General features: G+C 46.9%; 7 protein-coding genes across 7 annotated transcripts; 3 read left to right on the top strand and 4 right to left on the bottom strand.

The window, feature by feature from the left end:
• Positions 1 to 134: 134 nt before the first annotated feature.
• Positions 135 to 1,840, bottom strand: GL218_00566 (putative deacetylase complex subunit protein; the record flags this gene model as incomplete). Its single annotated transcript, XM_033576993.1, has 2 exons — positions 135 to 1,358; positions 1,412 to 1,840. The coding sequence occupies 2 exons, from the start codon at positions 1,838 to 1,840 to the stop codon at positions 135 to 137; spliced, it is 1,653 nt and encodes a 550-aa protein (XP_033442221.1).
• Positions 1,841 to 4,174: 2,334 nt separating this feature from the next.
• Positions 4,175 to 4,891, bottom strand: GL218_00565 (uncharacterized protein; the record flags this gene model as incomplete). The annotated part of the gene is made up of 1 exon (XM_033576992.1): positions 4,175 to 4,891. One exon carries the CDS (start codon positions 4,889 to 4,891, stop codon positions 4,175 to 4,177), a length of 717 nt encoding a protein of 238 aa, XP_033442222.1.
• Positions 4,892 to 9,675: 4,784 nt separating this feature from the next.
• GL218_00564 (uncharacterized protein) lies at positions 9,676 to 10,824 on the top strand (the record flags this gene model as incomplete). The annotated part of the gene is made up of 1 exon (XM_033576991.1): positions 9,676 to 10,824. One exon carries the CDS (start codon positions 9,676 to 9,678, stop codon positions 10,822 to 10,824), a length of 1,149 nt encoding a protein of 382 aa, XP_033442223.1.
• Positions 10,825 to 12,422: 1,598 nt separating this feature from the next.
• On the top strand, positions 12,423 to 12,938 carry GL218_00563 (putative rna polymerase iii subunit c17 protein; the record flags this gene model as incomplete). Its single annotated transcript, XM_033576990.1, has 2 exons — positions 12,423 to 12,554; positions 12,615 to 12,938. The coding sequence occupies 2 exons, from the start codon at positions 12,423 to 12,425 to the stop codon at positions 12,936 to 12,938; spliced, it is 456 nt and encodes a 151-aa protein (XP_033442216.1).
• Positions 12,939 to 14,173: 1,235 nt separating this feature from the next.
• GL218_00562 (tRNA pseudouridine(38/39) synthase) lies at positions 14,174 to 15,832 on the top strand (the record flags this gene model as incomplete). The annotated part of the gene is made up of 1 exon (XM_033576989.1): positions 14,174 to 15,832. The coding sequence occupies one exon, from the start codon at positions 14,174 to 14,176 to the stop codon at positions 15,830 to 15,832; it is 1,659 nt and encodes a 552-aa protein (XP_033442217.1).
• A 247-nt stretch (positions 15,833 to 16,079) lies between these two features.
• On the bottom strand, positions 16,080 to 16,877 carry GL218_00561 (Phosphatidylinositol N-acetylglucosaminyltransferase subunit gpi15; the record flags this gene model as incomplete). Its single annotated transcript, XM_033576988.1, has 1 exon — positions 16,080 to 16,877. One exon carries the CDS (start codon positions 16,875 to 16,877, stop codon positions 16,080 to 16,082), a length of 798 nt encoding a protein of 265 aa, XP_033442218.1.
• A 2,042-nt stretch (positions 16,878 to 18,919) lies between these two features.
• Positions 18,920 to 24,468, bottom strand: GL218_00560 (uncharacterized protein; the record flags this gene model as incomplete). The annotated part of the gene is made up of 6 exons (XM_033576987.1): positions 18,920 to 22,007; positions 22,066 to 23,316; positions 23,407 to 23,718; positions 23,791 to 23,917; positions 23,983 to 24,237; positions 24,291 to 24,468. The coding sequence occupies 6 exons, from the start codon at positions 24,466 to 24,468 to the stop codon at positions 18,920 to 18,922; spliced, it is 5,211 nt and encodes a 1,736-aa protein (XP_033442219.1).
• Between the last annotated feature and the right edge of the window lie 510 nt (positions 24,469 to 24,978).

Here is a 24,978-nt window from a genome sequence, read left to right as displayed (position 1 = left end):
TTTATGCGTCCTGAGAGACAAAACAACCCTTCCGTAAATATTACGGGTATCCACACATAATAACGCTGGGACGTATGATCTCTCTGCCCTATGATAAAACCGAAGATGAATCAAAAAGATTTTTTTTCCTGCAATTAGGCCTTTCGCTTGCCCCGTGCACTTCCCGATCGACTCATTACAACACCTCCCAGACTACTCTGTCTGCTCATCGGAATTCCCGGTGCGGAATCCTTCCCCACAGCTGGGGAGTCCTTAGCGCTTCCGCCATTATCTGGTTCGACACCTGCGGCTTCGCCTCTCATGTCGCTATCCTGAACACCCAAGGATTCTGATAATGCGTCTGTGGAAGGCCTTGGACCCTGCATATAAGCTACGTATTTGCTCTTGTGTAGCGGCGCGGCCATAGACTCGAGCAGTCTCCGGCCGCCATTATTAACGTCAAGATTAGCGCCAACACCATGCTTATTCTGGTATGTCTTCAACAGTTTCATCACTGCAAGATCTCTATCTCGGTCGCTTTCGTTCAAGGTCGGAGGAGTATTCGACTCGTCCCTTCTATAAGCCTTCGAGTATTGCGAATGAGTAAGAGGGGGGAGCTTAGGTTCCGAGCCAGCCACCTTATCGAGATTTCCCGGTATCTCGAAATTGGCCAAGCCCTCTATTCCTAGGACTTGGTCATCGTAGAAATTCTGTTGACCATGTCCACCTCGAGTACTTCGCGTAGTATGTGAGGGCTGTCGCTCCATATTTACTGCAGAAGGTTCATCTTCATCGTCATTACCGTCTGCGACACTCTCGTCGGGAGTAATAATATTGCCGTTTGTGTCTCGGCGTATCAAGAGATGCTTATGGGCTGCTAGGGCAGCAGCATTATAGGTCATGGCTAGTTCTTTATCGGTGAAAAGCTTGTCAATGCTGTAGACTGGTCCCGTCTCCTTACGTAGACCTCTGACTCTTTCGCTCGACCAGAAAGGCGTAGTATTGGAACTATCAAGGGCTCCTCTCTTGGGAGCTGGTGAACCCTCCTCATCGGCGGCATTTCGCTTCCTCTTCTTGTTATCCGAGTAGCCTGGGAGCTCCTCCATCTCTCTTCGTAGTCGAGTATTTCGCTTCCCATGCGTTCCTCCAGGGCTTGCGGGGTTGGTGAGGCTGTATTGATTCGGGTGTAGAAGGAGAGCAGAGCCATCTGCAATATCCAGGGCTTCCTTTTCTTTGCCTAATCGGTACTTCTTAGAAGTAATACCATTAATAAGACGGTCTCTAAGGGTGTTTGAGAGAGTTTTATGTTCACGCTTGGCTAGTTCGACTTTATAGGCGTGTGTCTTCTGGTGTTCACGAAGCTTCCTCTCGTACTCAATCTAACAAATGTAAGTTTCCAACCACATGGATTATAAAGTTATAGAGAGCGTACCTTGTGGCTAGTCATCTCGTAGTCGCGATGCTCGACAAGGTCTTCTATCTGGTGAACCCATTCAGAGAATGTAGGGCCTGCCATTTCGAGCAGACTTCGCTTAGGACTACCATTACTACTAACATTTGTAGTCTGTTGCGCATTGGTAGCATGCTGTATTTCTCGGTACTCGCGATCAATTGCGTCTAGAGGTCGGTCGGCATAGGGATCGACTCGGCCGACGAGGTTAACATCGATTTGTATCTTATGAAGTTCGTCTCGGTAGTGTTTATCTTTGTCCCGGCTGAACTTATCAGCCAAAACAGCTAGACGGTCATTTACGACCTGTCGCCTCTTGTCGCGTTTAGACTGGGGCGGGGGAGACGTTCGGGTGGTCTTGTTGGATGTAGCCGCCAAAGCTGACGACTGGGCAGATTCAGTTGCAGCCATTCTGAGCTGATCAAGTCAGAAACGAAGCCCGGAACAGTCTATTTTAAAGGTTGGAGGATATATGAGCCCGTAAAGTATGGACTTCGGTAGCTTGAAAGTATAAAATATGAGGAGTAGAAGGTCGTGTACAGGCGATTGAATTGTACGGAAAGAGGTGCAATTCGAACTGCGAACGTGGTAAAATAGTAAAGTGGTAAAATGGTAAAACGGTAAAACGCTTGAAAGTCAAGTTTTGCTTCGATGTTTTATCAACATAGGGAAAGTTAAAAAGGATGGGATTGCAAGGCAGAAATAAGGTTTACATTGAGAAATGTTGGGCAGTAGTAGTTTAAACCTAACTGCGGTACAGGTATTGTGAATTTAAGTGTGTCTTGTCAATTGTTTAATGGGTGCGAAGGAAAAAGGTTAGGCAGGTCGACAGCAGGATTGATCGATTAGATAGTCGCGAACCGATTTCACTTACACACCTGTTGTGTGACCCTGTTCTAACTGTCTAACCAGTCTATGGAACTAGCGGAATCGGCAGGTACGGAGATACGTACCACAGGTGCTAATATGCCGTATGAGAACAGGTGACGGACCTTGCAGAATTGGATCTAGGCAGTCCCACTTGCCGAACTAGGATAATCTCAAGCTTTAAGTACCTAAGGAAGCAGTTGCGTTGCTCCTTGAAGGGTACATTGAATATCTACATGTATTCAATTAAAAATTAAATAATCAAGAAAGCAACAGATTGGTACCATACCAGCTTTACAAAAGCAAGTTACCTATGTTATAATACTTACCTAGACCAGGAATAAATGCACCCAGCCTCTCAACAGGTGATCTGAGCCCTACTATCAAATAACTTAAGTACTTCTGTGTACCAATATAACTAGCGGATACGTACATAATGTAATTCTAGCTACGGATATTGAAGTAAATGCTGCTGAATACTAACAGAACCTATGCCTGAGGAGATCATCTAATATAACACTCACATAGACATCTCTCTAACAATATATTGTGAGTCACAAATATCAGTGGTAAGTTAGTATTATAGAAACTGCGACCTAGCATCACCCTTCCGTGATGCAAACACCTTCAGTTCAAACTGTCAACTGCTCTCAACCATATGATAGTGAAGATATTACCCGTTTATCTGCCTCCGCTTCCTGGGATATCAGTTTAAATCACAGGCTGTTCTGTTAACACTCTCCTTCGAGACATATAGTTTTCCAAGTTGCCTTATCTTAAAATCCAACGTACAACCAAGCTTAAGCCACCAAGAGTCTTAGTCCAAGTGCGATTGTTCCAGAAACCCAACAAAGCCTAACTACCCAGCCACCTGCCCTTAGCGAACCGAGACATATTCGTCGGATCTGATATCACGATAAAGTGCCCTCTATTCGGCTGTTCTAAACCCGGAAAGCTATTATAGGGTAAACCGACATATTGGCACTTATACTTGAGTAACTGCATTTGCTTAGTCTCTCTCCATGATACAGTGGTAAGCATCATACATATACTAACCTTCGACCGGTGTATGGCAAGGAAGGCAGTTAGTGAGAGCACCGTCGAGATCAAAACTATTGCGCGCCGTAATATAGGATTGTGCTGTATGAGTTCGTGAAGATAGACTTCATCATTGTTGAACTTGGCTATAAGTGTGGGATCTAGGAGTGACTTCGACATGGTGATGAGACTTATAGGCTTGTGTTAGTGACATAATTAGACATCATTTTCTACGGGCTGCTTATTGCAAGCTTTATATTTGTATTGCACGCGTAATAGGGGTAGGGAGGTTGGCGGGAAAATTGAAGGGATGCAACATATTTGCAAAGGGCGGATCCATGGGCTGTCTAAATAATAACCCGTTTAAAATTCATCCCCTCATGCCATAAGGTAAGATCATAGTTAGTTTTGCAAACCATTAATGTTTATTATGGTCTCTTATAGACTAACTACCTTGCAACTACCCCTTAAATACAACGAAGTACGAAGTGCTATTGTGAATTAGGTTTCCTGTGCGGCCAAGTACTGCATGCAGTCAGTCGGCAGTCCGACTACCACATGGCCAGATGTTAAGCTATAAGCCCTATAGAATTGGTTGTTTACGTCGTTGATCAAAGTCGGACAAGTTCTCATATCTAGTATGTGGTGTATGAAGCAAATTACCCTAAATTAGGACCAGCGCCTAAGATAGGTTGGTGGATCAATGCTTAGAGGGAAACATAAGATAACTAACTTACTACATACCCTATGAGTTAATCTTGATTCTTATTGGTATAGTGCGTTGAAGTTATTTTGAAGTATTCGCCTAAGTCTCTTATACTTGGGACCAAGATCTATCCATTAAGCAAATCCAGAAGCAGATGCTTCTCGCAGGTCTTTGGGCACATCCCATCCGTGTGCAAGTGCGGCCCGAGTGTATGCCTCCAACGCTTCGGAGATACCGTAATCCATTCTGCGCTGTTTTATGTTGTCTAGGCGTGCTGGATTGGGGTCTGTATTGCAGATAGCTAAGCGTACTTGTAAAAGAACGCTTTCCAAGCTGTTTGCCGGTGACCAGCCCGTGTTTGTTAGAAGCTCCATACACATAGCTCCACCCGCTGTGACATGACCACCTCCACCGCTAGCGAACGGAAGAAAACGGGGGCGAACTATGCGAACAAATGGCGGAGACATGGGGAATTCGCGGAGAAAGCGGATCTCAAGGACGATGCTAGTTAGACCAGCCGCCTTCATGTCCTGCGCTAACGGGAGGTCGGGGTCGAAGGAGTGCAGCTCAACGATCCATTGGAACATATTGTTGATCTTTTCAAAGTCGATATACCAACCTAATTCATGAAGAGGTATTGTGGATTGTATCTTTTCTAGCTTCATAATCTCCTGCCCGAGAGCCCTTTGAGCAGCCTTGGTTGCGTATGATGGAGGCGCTAGCTGTGGAAGAGTAGAGAAATCAAGCATCCCAGGGCGAAAATCAGTTTTATGTATCTGGTCCTTACGAGAGACCCCCTCATTTGGAGATAGGAACAAGATATCCTCTTCATCTTCGTCGCTGCTGACCATCTCAGGATTCTCTGGTCCCCCTATATCATCCACCAATGATATCGTCGAAGTATTGCATCCATATTGTGCTGAAAGGATAGCACATCTCGGAATAAACATAGTTTTATTATGAGGACCTGAAATGTACCATGCTGGATCTTGTACGAATTCTGGCACCCCAGTAGGCGGCTTCTTACTGATATGTGAAGATTCAAGACTGAACGAAAGCTTTGCTTGTTTAGCAAGGATCCCAGCCGCATTCCCAGACCTGTTCTGATCCGCCTCTAGTGTAGGCTGAACGAAAAGATACCTACACTGAGTCCAATGACAGTGCTGTACCACGAAGAAAGGGTTGTTGCTTGTAAACTGCTCAGGCAGATTCACAAGCTCGTTTAAGCTGATGACAGTCCGAATCCCCAAGGAGGAGTTAGGCCATATAATTGACTAGGAGATAGTTAGAATACTACTTTTATAACGTGAAGGTAGACCGAACTGCACTTACAGATTTAGCATCTGTAGCCGTATAGCCAAGGCTGGTTTCAAACGTCCTGGCAAAATAGATACCGTCCCCATAACTTCGGCCATTCATGGTGATGCTATAGTCCAGACCCTTGCGAATAATACTATGCCAGTTCCCAAGCCTACTCCCGTGCCAAGCAAGAAGGGCCTTCTGGGGTTTATCAATATTCTTCAGAACCTCGTTGAAGCGGTTCTCCTTCTCTAAAGATCCTTGGGCGAATCTGAATTGGATCCAACCATCAACGCCATAAATCTTCTCGGGGGGTGGAACAGCCTCAGTATCCGTAGGGCATTCATCGTCCACCTGTACGATATATGACCTATTTGAAGCCAGAATCCATCTTAGTAGATCCACGGCTGCCCGTGGCATTCTGCTCCACTTGAACAGCTGTTGGTTGTTAATTAAATGCCGCTTCATGTCTGCGACCGAAGGGAAGGTGGCAAGTGTAATTAACATGGAGAAAGCCTTGTCGTACATACTACTGATATCATCTAAATCCGCATCGCAGAATACGAGATAACCCGGTATGATATCCCCTACACGGGAACGGACGGTTTTGCCATCAACTAGGCCAAATCCTAGCGATGCATGGGTGTCTGGATGAGGCAATATATGTTGTACCATAATGTCGAGCTGTAGCCAATTCCCATACATACATACGATACGGGCATGGTGTAGCACAGTCATTGGATCAAGCTTCTTCTCGAGACTGCCTGGGACCTCGGTCGAGATAATCACCCACTGGCCTTCTTTTATAGTAACGCCGTCTAACTTACTAATTATCGTAGCGGTAGAGTCGGTCAAGTTAAACGTCACGTCCAAGGGGTCTATAAGTTCCCCCCCATATACAGGTACGATGCGGGGCGTTTCATTTCCAGACATTTGTCTTTCACGCATGGAAGTATCTTCGATGGAACGTACAGGTGCGTAGTGTCCTAGTATCTTCGGCACTTGTAAGTTTAACCCCGTGGGAAACTCTCGCATGACAGAATTCCCTGCCGTCAACGAGGCAAACAGACCAGCATAGCAGAAGCTGACTAGGAGGTCAACGACGTTAGGTTGACTTAGGATCTCATGATCTACGGCCGGGCCCAAGCCTATGTTCATGTACTGGTGAAGACAGAGGGGATTGCTGCAGACGTAGGGTCTCAGAGCCTCAGAGTTCCCTTTCATTCTGCGATGGCAGACTGTACAGTAGTCTGTGCATCTAACTAGGTAATGCAAGGCAAACTGCATGGCAGCGAGTGGTAAAGAGACCTCGCCGTCACTTAGTATGTGATCATCGGCAAGAATAGGAGGCAACTGAGTTTTATCAATGGGTTCTTCTTCGTATTCCGCGACCTCCACACCTTCAGATGGCTGCAACCTTGAGGACGATTGAAGTTTATACGAGCGTCTTATTTCCTTCGCCATATCCCAGGAAACACCACGCTCTTTTCTCAGCTTCAACATTGGCGTGAAGTCTTCGTTCATGAGTTCGTCAATCGACTTGCTGACCCAAAACGTACATAGTTCTGGATCTTGTGATAGGTTAGCATGATCCATTATCGCCTTAGCTCCGAAAGCAGCTAGGGCTTGTTGATATGATGGCTTCTTTTTAGAACACTTTCTTAGACGAAATTTCGCTCTGGCATATCCAGATTGACTCTGAAGTACGTCTTCGATAGTAGTGTAATATTTGTCAAATTTGATGAGTAGAACGATGAAGTCTGAAGAGCTAAGACCCCATGCTTCGTGTGTCTCTTTAGAAAGACACAGTTTGGTCACCCGAATTGAAATTGATACCATGTTTTCATATATGCCGTCCTCAAATCCACGAATCTTCCCTACGTGAAATCCTGCCTTGAGCGCAGACCGAAGATCTCTGCGGATTCGCTGCATAAGCAACGGTGCAAGTGGCGTGTCAGGTTCAAATGCAAGGGTTGTCCTGATACTGTCCTTTGTTCCATGACCAAACAGCTCATCGTCGTCAAGAACGTCGTCATATTCAAAGGGCATATCTTCCTCACTACTGCCTGATAATATTGTATCATCCACCATATCGATATCAATATCTTCCTTGGAGCCGTCACTCTCTAGGACAGCTCGAAGCCTTCGGGAGATGTTGCTAAGCATGTCCTGGACTTTCATGCTTGCTGTATCGGATATGGATTCTTCTAGAATATGGGCAACTGCTGGAAGTATATCATCATCGGTATAGACGAGGAAAGTGTTCTGGTCTGGATAACCTTGTACATCTAATCATGTTATTAGTGAATGAGAACTTGGATAAATCATAATTGTAAGGGGGTGAATGCCAGCAGTACTGACATGAAGAACATAACAAGAGAACAGAGAACTAACCTTGTGGTTGGACCCGGATCTCAACTTGAGAGGGACCAGGCAGATTAGGATGGCTAAACATAAACGTGAATTCGTCTTCGGCATCCCCCTTCTTGATAGTTGATATATGGTCAACGTTTTCTTCGGCTGCTAACTTCAAGTCGGCCTGGAACTTCAGCCGTGCCTTTAAGGGAGGCATGATGCCCTTTGCACAACAGCTGAGCTAAATGGCTGTCTAATAGTTATAGAATGACCCCAAGGCTTATAAAAGGGTTTGGTTAGTAACGTGTATCAACTTTTGCACGTGCTGCGTAAATATGCCCGGAAAGAAAGTGACGATGAGAGCGAATAGGATCCAAGGCGAGATTAGACGAACGGAGAATTCTGAAGACTACCTCAGAATTATACCAAAAACAACACATATATTGTCTAATAACGCATCGAATGATAACGACCATCCACGTTCTATCACCTAATAGGACTTTAGGGGAGGGGAGATTATTTACCTGGGTTGCATAGGGCCAGAGTTTATAGTAAGTCAAAGATGCGAAAATAATGGTGAAATAATAGACTGCACAAATCGATAGATGATTCATTCCACAAGGCAAATGATAATATCCTGTCAGGTATTCTTGCCATGAACGGGGAAAAGAAGAGAGTTGTGCATGTCTGAAGTCTGCTTGTTATACCGTTACCGTGTGATGGCCGTGTAGTAAAGAAACTAACACAAATCGCCTTAGCAGCGGTAGAATACTAGATAATGTTTTCGGTGGATAAGTATTAATCGGTCGTATCTATGGACGTGTTGGATGAAGATGCTGGATGAGGGTGGGGATTTTGTAGTAAAAAGATGGCGAGGATTGGTATTAATGTACCTAGGAATGTATTAATGTAGAAACTTACGTCCCTTAAGGCATCTACGTTTTCTAGGCAGGTAAGTACGATAAAGTACGATAACCCTATATCGATAGAACGGGAAGGGGTGAACCTCTAGAATATTTAGTTTTAAGGCTGTGAATGTGGTGCCTATAAATAAATAGCAAATACCTGATACCCAGAGAAGACAGACGAAGGTGAAGCTGCTACGGTGATATATATATATATATAATACGACGCTAATTAGAGAATTATACTAGCTTGGTAACCAATTAAACGAATCGAAGAAATAAATATGGTAAGTTTTATATTTTTGCTTGCTAACATGACAGCACACTTGTCTTATCCGGGTCGTGAGGCTACGTGCTTGTAGCTTCATGCAGGCAGGTACCCTATCCAACAATATATGACTCAGCCCTATAATGTGCACAAGGTATCTAAAGTTACCTGGCAGGTAGGTACACATATAAACCAAAAGATATTGAATATATCTACCTATTATATGTGGTAGGTATGTAAAGCTTCCGGTCGAAGCTAAGGCTGCAGCAAAGTCGGCTGCCTATATCCTTATCGCAGACCTTAGTCCTCCTAAATAGCAAACTTTGTTACATGCTTATAAGGAGGTATATTATTCCTTGAGCTGTGAGTAAGAGTACATGTATTAAAATGTTAGAGCTGCATCTAGCTTGCTGCTTGACATTATCGAGATTCAAGAAGATGCGGCTGTTGTAATAAGCTAGTGTACCTAGGTAGCTTCCCCAAATCCACCTTAGGTTAGGTACCTAGGTAAGGTACAATACCCTGTCGTATCTTGTGTACCTAACCTAACCCACTAGAGGGCCCGGTGATGTGGAGGTTATCAGGCTCTAGCGTTACCTAATTTTACCACGCGGGGTGACCAAAACAAGCTTAAGTACCTGTAAGATTATGTAATATATAATAACCCAAAATGCGCAATGATGATTTACTGGTAACCTAGTACCAAACCCAAAAACCCAAATGTTAGCTTTCTTCATGTCAACATGATTCCCATCAACGTCTATATTGCCTAATTTAAATACAAAACCTGTAAGGCGATCCTACTACAATGTCTTGGGAATCTAAATCTGCCGTTAGGCGACGACAGAATAGCTCTGTGAGCTCTTCTAGATCATTGCCGCACCATATAAGACAGCAGTCGAAGCAACCTCCACAGCCAAAATCTCCTCATGTTACCGACCCATTCCTCCAAAGCTTCCTCTCTCCATCGTTTGATCCAGCCGACTATCTTAATTCTTCACTTCCAACACTCCAAACCGCAACGTCCTCATCCTCAACTCGAACAACAGAAGGCGCGGTTCCCTTAGCAGAACTATCTAGCCAAGCTCAGACGCAACTCTCCCAATTGAATGCCCATACAACGAGGTTGACCACTATTCTCACGCAATTGACCGACGATATATTACGGAGCGGGAGCCGCCTAGCATACGAGGTTGAACTCCTGCGCGGCGAGACGCTAAGCCTATCGGAGACATTGTCTGATGGTTTACGTGAAGAGATCGCAAGGTTCATTCCGGAAGATACACAAGAACAGCCAAATACCAAAACAAATGGAGCTGTTACAGCTACTGAGAGACGACCCCCAGAGTCGTCAGCTTCCATAAGCCTAGAATCTATTCCACAAAATAGTACCAGTCTAGACCCACCATATATAAGTCAACTGCAAACCTTGACATTAGTACGTTCACGATTGGACACCGTGGTTAAAACATTTGGTGAAGCTATGGAATTTGTGTTCCCGCCTTCTGAGCTTTCCGTCAGCTCGTCATTCCTCTCCGTCTCAGCACCGGAGCCAGGGGTAGAAGCACACAGCACAGAAGAAAAAGGACAACAAGTACTCAAACAGCTAAAGGAAGATATCTCAACTTTGCTCACTAGAAGTACCGATCCTGTTGAAGGGATAGAGAAAGCTGCACGCCGTATTGAAGAGCTTAAGGAGCTAACAAAAGTATGGAATGGAACAGCAGAGGAGAAAGGAAGGACGAAGTTCATTGAAGGTCTAGCCAAAATGGTTGAGGATCGGCACAAGGAATTACTGAAGGATATAGAGCAAAATGGCCGCCAAGATAGCAAGGCAGACCTAGATAACAGTTCTAAGAAAGCTGCTCCTACTAGCTCTGATGGAGGCGGCGCGGAGAATAAACCCCTGTATGGAATAATGAGCCAGTTACAGAGGCTCCGGGCTGGCCTACAATGATTCAATGGGCTAAACCCTCAATTGTGTATTATTTGATTGTGATCTAAGCTACGCGGGTATGCGCGGATAGCTGAATTTGTGTAATGACGTTTCAGCAGCCGATCAGGACGTATATTACCCATCGGAACGAAACAGTTGTGAGTAGGCCATTTGCTCTACTCCCATTTTTAGGGTTTCCACGAGTTACAACATGTAAGTTACATGCTTCCTGTGTCTTCAATGATTGTGTTGGGCGGCTACATCTCAAATTCCGTCTTAACTCAGTCCCTCTTAATTTTATATAATCTTCGTATTTGTGTTCAAGAATAAATCTAGTTTGTTCGTCTAACTAGCTAATGTTAGCGAGCAACTCTAAGCCATATCTATATATAGGTAGGTAGGTAATAATGTACAATCATGCTATTTAGGGAATTAGTGATGGTCGTATGGTTTGATATGCCGTTATCAAGCTCATGTCATTGCTAAAGCACAACGGTGCTCATGTCTCGCTTAGCTCGCGCTTAATGGCGGTTGAAGTAGCCAGCACACTTGTGTTATAAGAGCACGCCTATCAAGTAAAGTAATTGTGATGTAATTTGATATTACTACATATTTCGGCTTTGTAGTGAAAAAAAATTTTTAGGGTTAAATTCTTACTATTTGCTAGTAGAACACAACTGTGTTGATTATACAGCTACCACCTAACCTTCGATTCGATCTATTGGAACTTTCTAATCGATTGGCAATGTGAATAACAGTTGTGCTTTATTAAACAGTTAACAATTTCAGAATGAATATAATTATATATACCAAAAGGGCGGTGAACGATGACGGGAAACAATTCAGCCGAGAAATTTTGAGAAATATGACCTGAATACACTATACGAGCTTGTCCGCGATTACTCCATGTCTACATCTACGGGGTCTGATTTTTCGGCTATCGTGTCTGGTAATGGCTTTGATAATGGCAGGTATGGTATATCCTACTTGAGAAAGTTGACCCTACTTAATACGTAATATGAATGCTAAGTTGAATATGGGTGGATAGTATGTCCCAAGCTTCATATCCGTCATACAGCTTAGACGCGTATCTGCGAAGTCCGCCTACGTCTGCAACCGAGCGATTGGTTGCCAACCAGACAGCAGCAACTTCGGTGGCCTATAAGAAGACGAGAACTACACTTCAACTTCAACTTCAGTCTTGGCAATGCAATTTTGATAGAGCTGCGGAATTGAAGAATTAGGGAGTAAGGAGAGAGAGGGAGGCGTATATACATTCTTGAACTTAAAATAGAGGATTGGTTAGAATGAGTTACCGACGGATTGGTAGACATTGAACTTAAATGGTTTCAATTGTTTCAATTAAACGCTTGGAGCGACCCACTCTATAAGGTATAAATCTACATCATACATGTAGGTACATACATATGTACTTAGGTACTTCCTAGAAGAAAATCTAGGACCCCACATACAATTAATATGATTTTGACTTACATCTCACAACGCGACAAAGAAGAAAAAAAAGTTGACCTACCTAGTAATCTCATTAGAACTGCTAGGTTTATTATTTAAACCGAAAACCTGGCTCCAAATTCCTGAGACGAACGAAGACTGTCATAATGAAGATCCTCGAAGCCCAGTCAGCTGTGTTGACTAACGTCGAAGTTTACACATTTTTAAGCAATCAAGCAAAACAATATAATGACCAAAAGCGCAAAGGACCTACAAATTTAGAGACACTACGTAAAGAGGTAAGGTTAAATTTTATCCTGGAATAATACGCATAGCTTATTCTGATGGATTAAACATAGGTGCTGCAATATTTTGAGAGCCCCCCAGGTCCTTTGAGTCAAAAGCCATTGCCCTTTGATGCAGCGGTCATTCCCGAGTTGATTAAAAGACTGCGCCAGTACCAGATCACCAAAGGAGAGTGTATCATGCTCTTCAACATTCGCCCCACTAACGTTCCAGTCCTAAATACTGTTATCGAGGATATGGAAGACCGCTTTAATAGCGATCAGCAACAGGAGATCCTCGACATAGTCACCGAAGTCCTCGGGCAGTTCCCCCAAGAGCTGGAAGATGGTGATCAGGGAGAGGGCGTTATGGAGACTACTGAGAATGGACACTCATGAGGAACGTAGACACTGATAACAACCTTAAGTTCTTAATATGGCTTATGTTCCGGGCCCTAGGGGGCATCTGGTACAAATATGTCATTATTTTTAATACCTACGACACCGAACAGCCTCCTTCACTTTGCCCACTATCAGTTACAATCGTCCTTACTGCGGTATTGCAGATCTCCTCGAAGGCCAGCTTGAGAAGTTCGCCGGTGACAGCTGAGCACTCAACATATTTGTCCACTCTCATCTCTTGCGACACATTATGTCCTTCCTGAGGATATATGATGCCATTGGGATCAGTTTCGGACCTTAGGTCTCTCTTGAGGCCGACGACAATTACGGGGAGGTGGTCACTAGTTCGGAAATTGGCATGGACCTGCTTAATCCACTAGAAATGCAAGATTAGAGATATGAGTATTGGGATAAGGAGGATGATACTTACAATCCTTTGCATATTGATGAGGCTCAGTCTTTGACTGATATCGTAGCAAATTAAGACCAAGTCCGGTTCAAGCAGCCTCCAGTCTTCTGGACTGGAAGTGTCATAAAACTCAAGACGATATATACCCTTTCGGTTTCGTATCTCGAAAACGAAAGGCTGGTTTATATCTCGTAATAAAGAAATAGGGACATGACCTTCAAGACTGCTGCTACCTCCACTAATCCGCCTGTGTTATGCATTAACAAGAGTATATGTGATGTTGAGAGAATGATTTCTACGCACGATAAAAACGTTGTTTTTCCTACTTGTTCATCCCCAAGCAGGAGGATTTTAATTGTCACGCTATCCATCAATAAATTCCAACTTTGGTTTCTTGTAAATTTAAGGCAATCAATCCCGAGCTGAATGAGAACACTGAAGTTGATAATGATGGAAACTGAGCTGCTCCAATTAATTGTGTTTAGTCTACCTCTTTTACAGCACCTGATATAGGCAGCTTTTAAGGGATCACTATCGATAAGGCCCTGTACATAGCGAGTATTTTGACTCATTTCTACACCTATTAGGTACCTGTATTTTAGGTACAGTAGTACATACGATATTTGATATAGAGCTTCGAAAAAAAGAATACCCCGACATAAAAAGTTGTCTAAACATTTTCCTGACGCGGGTGTGGATGAAAACCTTCAGTGGAAGGTGTTATAACCAACGCCTTCAGACATCTCTAACATATTTTTTCCTCGCATCTCGTCAAGAAATTCGATGTGGATTTTCTACGGGAGTTACTGCATTAAAACTCAAGATGGATAAGAGGGATTCTACCTACGATAGGTGGACCAAGGATGCACTTATAAGACGCATTCAGAAGCTCGAGGCGAATCTCCTTCGCGCTGGTGAGCATAAATCGGAGGAGGCTCAGGATTCTATCACGAGTACAGCGATAGAAGAGGGTGCTACTAGTCCACCGAAGAAGAAAAAGGTAGAGCGCAAAATTGACCCTTCCAAATACTCGACGCGGCTCGTAGCGTTTAAACTGGCGTATCTAGGTAAGCGGTACGGCGGCTTCGAGTATGCGGCGAGTGCCAACCTGCCATCTATCGAGGAAGAGCTTTGGAAAGCCTTTGTTAAGGCGTGCTTGATCTTTCCTGAAAACTCCGACGAAGTCAACTGGGATCCTTGGGAGTACTCCAAATGCGGCCGTACGGACCGTGGCGTTAGCGCGTTCGGCCAGGTCATCGTTGTTCGGGTCAGGAGTAATCGGCCTCTCCCTAAAAAGGAGCAACAGACAGAAGCTGGTCAAGTAGATGAAAATGGGGAGGCGGCAAAACTAGACGCAGCAGCCGAGGACACAAAGAAGAAGAGGGAGTTCAACGACTTCACAGATGAGCTACCGTACTGCAGGCTTCTGAACAAACTCCTGCCCCCTGATATCAGGATGCTTGCGTGGTGCCCCACGACACCAGCCGACTTTTCTGCGAGGCACGACTGTAGGGAGAGACAGTATAGATATTTCTTCACGCAGCCAGCATTCGCACCGATACCGCAGAGCTTCGAGAACCCAGATAACTCTAAAAAAGTGAAAGGGGGTTGGCTCGACATTGAGGCTATGCGACAAGCGGCCAAGAAATTCGAGGGTCTCCATGACTTTCGAAACTTTTGCAGAGTCGATCAGAGCAAAATCAATATTAACTTTGAACGGAGAGTATTCGAGAGCGACATAGTAGAGGTGAAAGACGTGGAGACCGCTCTACCATTTTTAGATCGCGAAGAGTTCAGGCCTTCAGGCATGGACTTACAGGAGAAGTTACCTAAGGTATACTATTTTCACGTACGAGGGACCGCGTTCCTATGGCATCAGATCCGATGTATGGTAGCGATTATCTTCATGGTTGGTCAGGGCTTGGAAGACCCCTCTATAGTAGACAAACTCCTCGATTTTGAGGCGGAACCGCGAAGACCTAACTATCAACTTGCGGACGAAGTGCCGCTGGTGCTTTGGGATTGTATATTCCCTAGGCCGGAGAAGCCTGAGAACGCGCTTAAATGGGTATATGTTGGGGAGGAGAACCCCCTAAGTCAGCACGGGACAGGCGGCCTCTTGAATTCCACGTGGGAATACTGGCGCGAACGGAAAATGGACGAGCTATTGGCAGGCCAACTATTGAACATAATATCCTCTCAGGCGGATATCAGCCTCCGCAAGGATCCGAAGGCACCACTACACATCCCACCCACAACAAGAACGTTCGAGGGCGGTGACAGAGAGCGTCTGGTGGGCAAATACCAACCCCTTCTACAAAAGCCTAGGCTCCCGTCACCGGCGGAAGTCTTCGACCGGGAGGCAAGGAGAAAGGGGTTCGCGGACGCGGCAGAGATGAGGGAGGCGTGGTCGAAAAGGAGAGAGGAAGCAACAGACAATCTGCCACCTAAAGAACTACCACTAGAGGAGGGAACGGAGTAAGTACCTAGATATAAAAGGAGATAATAATGGGAGAAAAAAATAGCATAACATCGCTATATTGCAGACACTTAAGCTATGCAACACGCTTGGGGTATCATATTCCATGAGTCAAAACTCCATGCCATCCTTCATAGCCATACGCCAATCAAATAAACCCATCCTAAACCACTATCCACGAGTCCCCAACTCCCAATCCATGTCTATGATGTAGCTGCGGCGGCTCACAGGGAGACAACTCATCGTTCTTCTAAGCCGTGCCGTCCCCCTTAAGACTCGTTTCTTCTTTTTCGTCCTCCCCGTCCCGCCCATAAAGACACTTCCTGGCGCCCTTCCACACCTTCTCCAAGATACGAGGTCGCGGGAGCAGCTGCGGAAACACGACGACGATGTGCTCCTCCCCTTCGACGATGACGATCAGGTAGTGCCGGACCTCGAAGCCGCGGAAGGCCTCGTTGATTAGGATGTCCTGGATCTTGTCGGTTGGGATGAAGCGCGTCTTGAGCGCGGAGAACACCGTTGCGCCGCTTGAGCTTGTTTGTACCCCTAGACCCCGTAGGACTAGGAGCCGCTCCTCTGCGCCGATGCGGAGCGAGAGGAGGTATAGCGTCCCTATAGAGCAGGGGATTAAGATCCATGGGGGCACGGAGTGCGCGAGCTTAGAAAGGAGAGATCCTAGGCGCGAGGATAGTAGTACGTTGAGGGTCTGCTGGACGAAGGCGAGAGAGAAGATAGGAGTAGTAGCGAGGACGTTGATAGGACTGTTTGCGGTGGTAGCACCCGTCACGGTAGAGTTCGATTGTATATTCGCTACTGATGCCTTCATCGACGGTAGTAGTAGCGGCTGAAGGGGTGTTGTCGAGTAGTACGAGCTCTGAGCCGCGTACATCATGAGCAGGACGGCGAGAGCGAGTAGCAGACGTACGAAGTATATAGCCCCGAGGGCAAGGCGTAACGGTAGCGTCGGCGGTGGAAGGGTCGATACGATGAACTCGGTTGTTGTTGGGGATGGGCGCCGGATGCGCAGGTATGGCGCTGTCGTTAACATGACATCGACCTAACCGGAGAACCGGTTTTACGAAGAGAGTAACTGGGTGTATAGAGTATCGTAAATCTGATTAAGCATGTGGGATTTGTAGTTGATATGCTCGAGCAGAGCTTAAGTTTCTATAAAAGAATGATCCTGAAGCTTCATGATATTAAGTAACGAAAGTTTGGGCTATGGAAGGGACATGGCGCTTAATGGTTTGTGTGAAGCTGCTATAACAACACTAATAACTACATGTATTGAAGCTTCCAAAATAGCAAGCAGTATCTCCAGCGCGCAGGTTCCGATTTGATAGGTAATCTCATTAACTGAATCAATGCAATTGTCGCATAATTCATAATTGCAAACACAGTTTAGGTACGTACCCTCCAAAGCCAATCCCGAACTTTACCCTTAGAGCCCCACTCCGCAGCCCAATATATAAAACAAAATTTCAACAAAAATTTTCGACTGTAATGGTCTATTGGTCGAAGACGCTTAAAATTCTTGTGTCGCTAATCCCAATTCCATAAGAACCCCCAGGGCGCGCCCACTGCAAATGCTGCGGTGACCACCTATCCACTTGGGCAACCAGTGATGTTTAGGTGGTCCTATGAAATGGAGAGGAACCTTCAGGGAGGCCTCACTCTGCAGAGCATCTCCCCCGCCGGATGGTGTGGTGGAACACGCTGACCTGGGGACTTGGGCTAGTGGTACGAGATGGAGATTGTCAACTCCATTATTCTTTTTGCCCTTTTTTTTTAACCTTGTAAAATATGTAATAGTTTTGCTCAATGGTGAAGCACTTCAGGTTTAACTTTATATTTAATAATGAAAGGGTTGCGTGTAGTAAAAATATGCTTTTTGACCTGTTCGAACCCGTAACCTTGGAAATCTTAACTTTGCGTTTAAAGCCAATAGAGTTACATTTTACACAACAACAATATAGATACATCTATGCTCAGTTCGCTTTCGAAGTCAATACTATCTTCTCAATAATCACATTCATTATCACTTAAACGATTCTAAATTTATTAGATAATATTAACAAGCACCGTTAAAACTCCAGTCAACTAAGCTCAAACATCAAAGGTATAATGATAATAATAATAACTATAATAACAGACTATCAAGAAAATTCGGGTATAGCTTTAATCGCTCATCCCCGCAACCGGCAAGCAGATTAGCAGCAGGCAGGTAAGTAAGAAGCGAAGAACAAAGATGCCGTGAGGCAACACCATTCTTGTCGTTAGACTTTTCTCTTCTGGAAAACTCAAGTTTGTGTCGTGTCATCGCCCTTTTTCCCACGGGATTTTTGTCTCCTTTCCCCCTTATCCCCCTCCTCCTCCCGAAGTCGTCATCATCACGTAGATATACTGCTACTTCATTGTGTACAAGCTTTCGTAATTCGGGCCGCCGCAGAGATATTACTCGTCTCTCACGGTCCCCCTTTTTTTCTGTCGTCCAAAAGTTGCCCCCTCATGTCTTGTCCGCCCCCCAATATGTCATAAATTCGTGAGTTTTCAGAAAAGATAAAATATAAAAATTTCTCCGGGACTGCTTGCGCGCCCGGAGGCAACAATGGGTATTGGCTATTCTTTTTCCGGCCAGACCTCATCCTCGGTTAAGAGGACAATATAGAAGTATACAAGGTAGATTTAGAAGGTGAAGAAGAAGAAGAAGAAGGAAGGAAAGGATTGAAAAGTCGTAGATGGCTGTTACTTGGTAGAAAAGGGGTATTGGATATTACGTCGTCGATTCTTGCCTGTAGATTTGCCATTAGGGTGGAGATAAATACCAAGTCGTGAATGGTAAAGAAAAATGATGCATGCGCAAAATGCTTAAAATGGCGGCCGGGAAATTAAGACTTGGAGGAAGAAATGGTATCAATGGTAGGAAGTAGATGAAAACGCCGGCGCCATGCGAATACATGCTGAGTGAGACGCGGAAGAATCCAAACAAGAGATAGATATGCGTCGTATATAGTTGAAATGTAGGTGAGTAAGAACACGATCGTAATCTAGGCATTATTTCGAAATAAGAAAGTGTTACCCAATCTAGGTCTAGATCATCTCGCTGGCGTGAAGACCGCTGCCGAATTCCCGCTCCTGGTACGCGGCGCGGACTTCGCGGGGGTGGCGCTCGATAGACTGCGGTAACTGTGGTAGCTGCGGTAGCTGTGGTTGCTGCTGATTGACAGGAGACGTGAAGCCACTGTTGTGCATGCTAACTGGGGGTGGAACACTCTCGTAAGGTATGGTGGCGGTGTCGGGAGACTTAGTCCTGTTACCTAGAATGGAGCCGGTGCGGCCCCGGCTGGCAGATCGCATCCTCTCAGCAGCACGGCTAATACGTCCGGCAATGCTGTTGTCGCCAAAGCTTCGCCCACGGCTGTGGCCGTTGCGCGACGAGGGCGACATCTGGGGGCTTGAAGTTTGCGGAGCAGGTTCCGGAACCGGTACGATTGAAGCTACGTTATTATCATCATCCTCGTCCATTACGATCTCAATAGTCCCAGATCCTGACGGCTGAGCACCGGTGTAGATGGTGGGCCTGACGCCGGGAATAGGCGCGGGAGGCGGCGGTGGGGGAGTAGCCAGATGCTGGAGCTCCTTCAGGACCGGTGGCGGTGGCGGTGGGGGTGGTATTTGGTCGTCTCGAGAAGCCTTTCTTGAGTGCCTACCAGATCCCGCCCTCTCCTCAATACCAGGCAATCCTCCATTGACATCCCCACTCATTTTCCTTACCGAGAGAGATCCTCTGCGGGGTGGCTGGCTGCTTGCCTGCATTCCGTGCTGGTGAGCCGAGTGAGTAAATTGAGGAGGGTGCTCTTCTGGAATAGGAGCAGACATGCACCTTGCGATATTAGGCCGCGAGGGAGGAGAATACACGGTTGAAGGGAGAAGAGTCAGCAGTGGTGCCTCTTTGTCCGATGACCCATCCGACGATTTGCTAGGCGATTCGGCTAGGACTTGTGGAGACTTAGTCGGCGAGTTGTTACCAGGTCGGTTAGGTGATGGGTGGCCAGAAGACGGTGGCGATGTCCTAGTATAGGCGGTGGGAACTGGCGGTGCGCCGCCATGCTTGCTCGAGGCGAACTGAAGACGCATGGCTTTGGGTGTTGCTGGTAAGCCAATCATGGGGACGGTTCCACTGCGTGAGTAAGAGTGAGAGCTCCTATGGGGGTCGGCAGTCTGACTCCTGATGGGCATATCTTTTGAAGGTACAAAAGTCGTCTGAGGCAATTCGAAGATGCTGGGCGTGCGGGCTACGATTGGAGATAGCTCATCCGGGTGGGGGATAGGAGGTGCTGAGGGACGACGTGCAAGGGACTTGCGGCGTTCCTCTAGTTCGCGGGCTGCGGCCTCCTTCTTGAGCTGTCTTTCGGCCGAGATTAATTTGAGATCTCCAGCTCGTGCCTCACTCATCGGCTGCTGCGGTGGTGGCGGCGGTGGCGGCGGAGTTTGTTGTTGTTTTTTGAGAACTAACTGCGCCGGTTGAATCACTGGCATTGGTTCTTGGTCAGCCGGAGTCTTGTTCCTCCTGCGACGGCTTTCTGAACGATCCCGAACTCGGGAAACGGCAGGAGAAGATGGGTCCTTCTGGCTCTGGTTACCGCTTCGGTTGTGTCGGTTTCTAAATTGTTCCTGCGCGATAATGGCAGCTTGGTAGTCTCCCTCATCGTCCGATCCGTAAAACTTCATAGGAGCTGACATTGGCAATGGAGATGACGGGGATCTTAGAACAGAGCCATCACCACGGCTTTTGCTTCTGCCACGGAGATCTAATGCTGGTGGCCGTCTCTCGTGGCTCCTCTGGCGGCCGGTACGGCTTGAAGTACGGCTAGAGATACGAGTGCTTCGAGGGGAAGACCGTCGAATTTGACTAGATTTTCGAACCGTGGACGGTTCCCCTGAGTCGAACTCAACCGATACAAATCCTTCGTCGCTAATCTCTGCTTTAGCTTGTTGTGGAGTGCTCAAGTTAATCAGATCTTCAGGGGACATAGGCACGGGAGAAGTGGGAGAGCGTTTAGCAGGCTTAGGCGTCCAGTTTCGAGAGATACCTCTACCCCTATCTTCTGAACTTTCGCGTGTGTTGCTTTGACGAGTACGACTCCCCTCTCGGCTCCGAGCATTTTTATCGTCCTGGCGTTGGCGACTGTTTTCGCGGCTTCGCTGCTTCTTGGAGTAGTGCTGTGCGGCCTCCAAGCTATGGATATACTCGTTCAAGCCACGACCTCCGGCCTGGTTAGCTCGGTAACCTCGTCCAGCGCTCGAGTTTGATGTAACGGAACTAGCGATCGATCCTGGACCACGGCGACGAGACGGCCAATGGAAACGGGTAGACGATGCTACCGATTGCTCTGGAGAGGTCACATCGCTGTTCATTGCAGCCTCGATAGAGTGAATTTTCAGTTCCATTCCCTCAGGCTTCCGTTCTCGGGCACCATTTCGACTAGTGCGGCCCTGTTGCATTAAAGCATTAAGTGACTGTGGCGATGGTGAAGGTGGAGGGGGGTCCTTCCGACGATGGATATCCCTCATCATCATTGGGCTTGCAGTAGAAGCTCTCGGCACAGATAATCCGACATCGTACCGGTCGTCAGCAGAGGGTGTCTTAGAGTGATGGGCACGATGGGCTTGGCTCATCTCAGGAACAAGGTCAGCAGGAGGGGTTGGAAGGTCTCTTTCGCTAAGGAGATCGCGTGGAATGGCATTGTTTGGGATCTCTCCTATTGAAGGTAGACGTTGCCGTCCAAATCCACCGGGTGTAGTAGGCTTTGCAGAAGCAGGAGTGTTGTAAGCGCTTCGTTGCGAGGGACGGAGGAATGCAGTACTAGGCTCGTGCCCACCAGGAGAAACGGCAGACTCGGCTATCGGGGTGACACCTGCAGCAATGGGAGTTTGACCCCCATCACCGTTTGCGTTTGCAAAGAACTTGGACTTCTTCCCCTGGTCGCCAAAAGATGTAATGAGCTTTAGCGCTGAGGTTTTTGCGATACTACGCTGTGGTCCGCGGTTGATGCCAGGAGGGGATAACGGAGGACTCAATATCTCGGGAATGCTCGCACTGATGTTCTGGAAGGTTACTTGAGCTGCCGATGGCGAAGTCCAAGGCTCCGTGGACTCTATACCAGTGCATGCAAAGCTATTCAAAACTGTTAGCGCAAGATTTTGTTGATCCTGATTATTATTATCAAACTTACCATCGAATCGCCAGTTGCTGTTGGCCATGCTGGACAGCGAACTCTCCCCATTTCTTGATAACTTGACTTTGCCGCTCCCATACGTTGGGAAAGAAGAGGCAGAGCAAGATAAGGGCTTCCATGTACTTCTTATGGGAGACGTAGATCTCAATGGCATCATTCGTGTCGCCCATCCCAATCATAATCGTCGCTGCCGCATGTACATCACCGTTCTCTAGAAGGCGTTGCACATACGCACGCCCGAGCTTATGCTGGGAAGCTTGACCACCAATCCCGCTTAGAGCTAGTAACATCCAATCTGACGAGGTCATATTCTCCGATGTTGCTGTCATCACATCCGCATCAATGTCACCGAGCCATTTTGCTAGAAGTATACGACCAGGGGAACCCAAAGGATGGCGCGCCATCTCGTCGCGGACAAGGTCCTCAGCTTCACCGTTCCACCCGAAGATAATACTTAGCATCTGCCGACGAAGGTCATCATTAGTTAGACGAGTTTGGTCAACAAGAGCGTGCTTATAAGGGATGTCGTGAAGCCGGCTCCTCGTAAACTTGAAGAGGTCATTAACCTTAGATTCATCGGGACTGGGTAAAACTTCGTTCCTTAGTCGAGAAGGCCGACGATGAGAACGGTTAGATGAAGTCATGGAAGCGGAGCTGATGCTGCTAAGTGAGTAAGCGTCCCTATCAGCATATGCAGGCATAGCCGAAGATCGAAGTGAAGATCCAGCAGAAATGTAAGTATTCTCAGTCATCCCACGTGATATAACCGAAGGTGGATATCGACCTCGAGTGCCAGAGCCGTTAGATGACTTGGAGATGGTAGACGGAGGCCCCCTTGAAGATACTGGACTCGCTGTCCGGGACCTCTCCTGTTCAAACGTATCAGTAGAGTCTGCCCCACGAGTAAGCCTCGCGAATGGGGACATGTGATCATCATCGCTTTCGGATATTTCAGGGTTGATAGGGATCGACGAATCCGACTCTGAAGTACCGATGATGACAACACCCTGCTCGGGCTGTTCCTCGATGGAGACTGGCGGAGAGGGTGGCAAAACATTAGCAGGATGTTGGACGTTAGCAACCATCATCGATGGCGTGTTTAGGTCAAACTGCTGGACCGTGTTGTTGGCACCAAGGGTGAACAAGGTCGCACCCGGCCCGTACACGGCGAGGCCGCGGACATGCTCAAGGGTCGGTATGCTGTCATTAGTGACGTGCTTCGTTCGAACATCCCATGAGAGTGTCTCGCTATAACGAATGATATCATTAGCATCACATAGATTAAGCGCGCGCGTAGTTGTGCTTATGCACGAAAAGGGGGTGAAAAATGAGCCTTACCCTTCTGAATACTGAATTATGCGGCCGTTCTTAGACCAACCCATCCAGTTGGGACCATTCAGATAATTCTCCGTGCGTTTTAGTATCCTTACAACCTTGGCAGGGTCTTCGCTGCTGAATGACTTCGCCACGCTCCAGACCCTCAGGTCGCCGTCGTTAGTCTGCACAGCCAACATGTCCGATTTTTGGCGAGAAGACGAGGCGTGCCATGCAAGATTTACAATCGGCGACGGGCTTCTTGACGTACTTAGATTATGTAGAATTGTAAATCGTGGCTGTAGAGTGGCGATCAAGAGGGAGCCATTTTGGTACCTCGATGCAAGTTAGTCGAGAGGCGTCTTAAAGAGTTACACGAGATCTAAGACTACGGGGGATAAATCTTACCCAATAGCAAAGGTTCTACAATCAGCCGCTGGAGCAAGGGCCGATACCGGTATTTGATCGATAGTTCGTGCGGAAATGTGCTCAGAAGTAGTAGGTTCAAAGAGAATGACATTTCCTTGCATGTTGCCTATACCCGTAAATATTAGTATGAAGTCGACGAGAATAGAATCGTCGCTAATAAGAAAAACATACCGAATGCGACGTTTCCACTCCGCATCCAAGCTGCGCATGTAAGAGTCTCATATGAAGCAAATCGTGCTACTTCGTCACCTGTCATAAGGTCCCAGACAATGGCGGTCATATCCGCATCGTAACTCACGACGAGTCGGCCTGCCCCCATTTCACTTTGCGTGTCCACAGCCAATAGATGTACCTCTGCTGAATGGCGTGTAAATCGCCTCTCAATCGTTAAGCTATCGTGATGCGCAACGACTACCGAGTTGCCCTCTGTCCAAGATGTCAGCCTCCTGAGCTAATAATAAAGTTGCTCTCCTACTCACGTCCATATAACAGCATCGAGGCTGTCGCAGCTGTCGGCTCAAAATATCTGACGGAGGTTGTTGGCGATGTGAACTCTCTCGGTTCGGTAGCCACCTTTCCCTTTCTCGAAGAGCGCCCGGCGGAACTCGCGGAAGCATTGCGATGCCGAGGCATCGTCTGATAGCTCGAGGACGACATGGCAGTGTAAGTCACCTACTGGCATGTTAATGCTACCATAATATAAGAGGATCTCCCAAGCTAATAAGGAATTGGGGCGAGTGGCTCTTGTAAGCTTCGCCCCTGCGCAAGACGGAGCTGGGGGAGCTGGGGGAGCTAGGACAACTCACCTCGACTTGCGTGTATATCCGCGAGATAATACTCCCAGTGTCCAAGCAAGCGGGGGCGCTACACAATTCGGTCCCCGAACATCACACGCAACACCTAAACCTGCCCGTTCCCGGATGAGTCGCCTTTTCCACGTTCCGCGTGCCAGAGCTACGGGGTTGATTTCACGAGAAACTAAAAGCGCAATTAGCTCGAGGACGGCGTGTCGTGTTCCACGATAGCACGCTGCGATGTTGCGCCGGCTCGGAAGGGTACTGATGCTCCTGTCTCTTCTTAGAAAACCTGGGAGAGAGAATGTTGTAAAGGTTGGAAGTTAAGGAGGAGGGCCTTCAGCGGAGAGAATCGGGTATGTCACACAGAGGT

The sequence above is a fragment of the Daldinia childiae genome (genome assembly GCF_008694065.1).
Source record: "Daldinia childiae strain JS-1345 chromosome Unknown Scaffold1, whole genome shotgun sequence".
Classification (NCBI taxonomy): domain Eukaryota; kingdom Fungi; phylum Ascomycota; class Sordariomycetes; order Xylariales; family Hypoxylaceae; genus Daldinia; species Daldinia childiae.
Note: the sequence above shows the minus strand (reverse complement) of the source record. Positions and strands in the feature narration are given on the sequence as shown.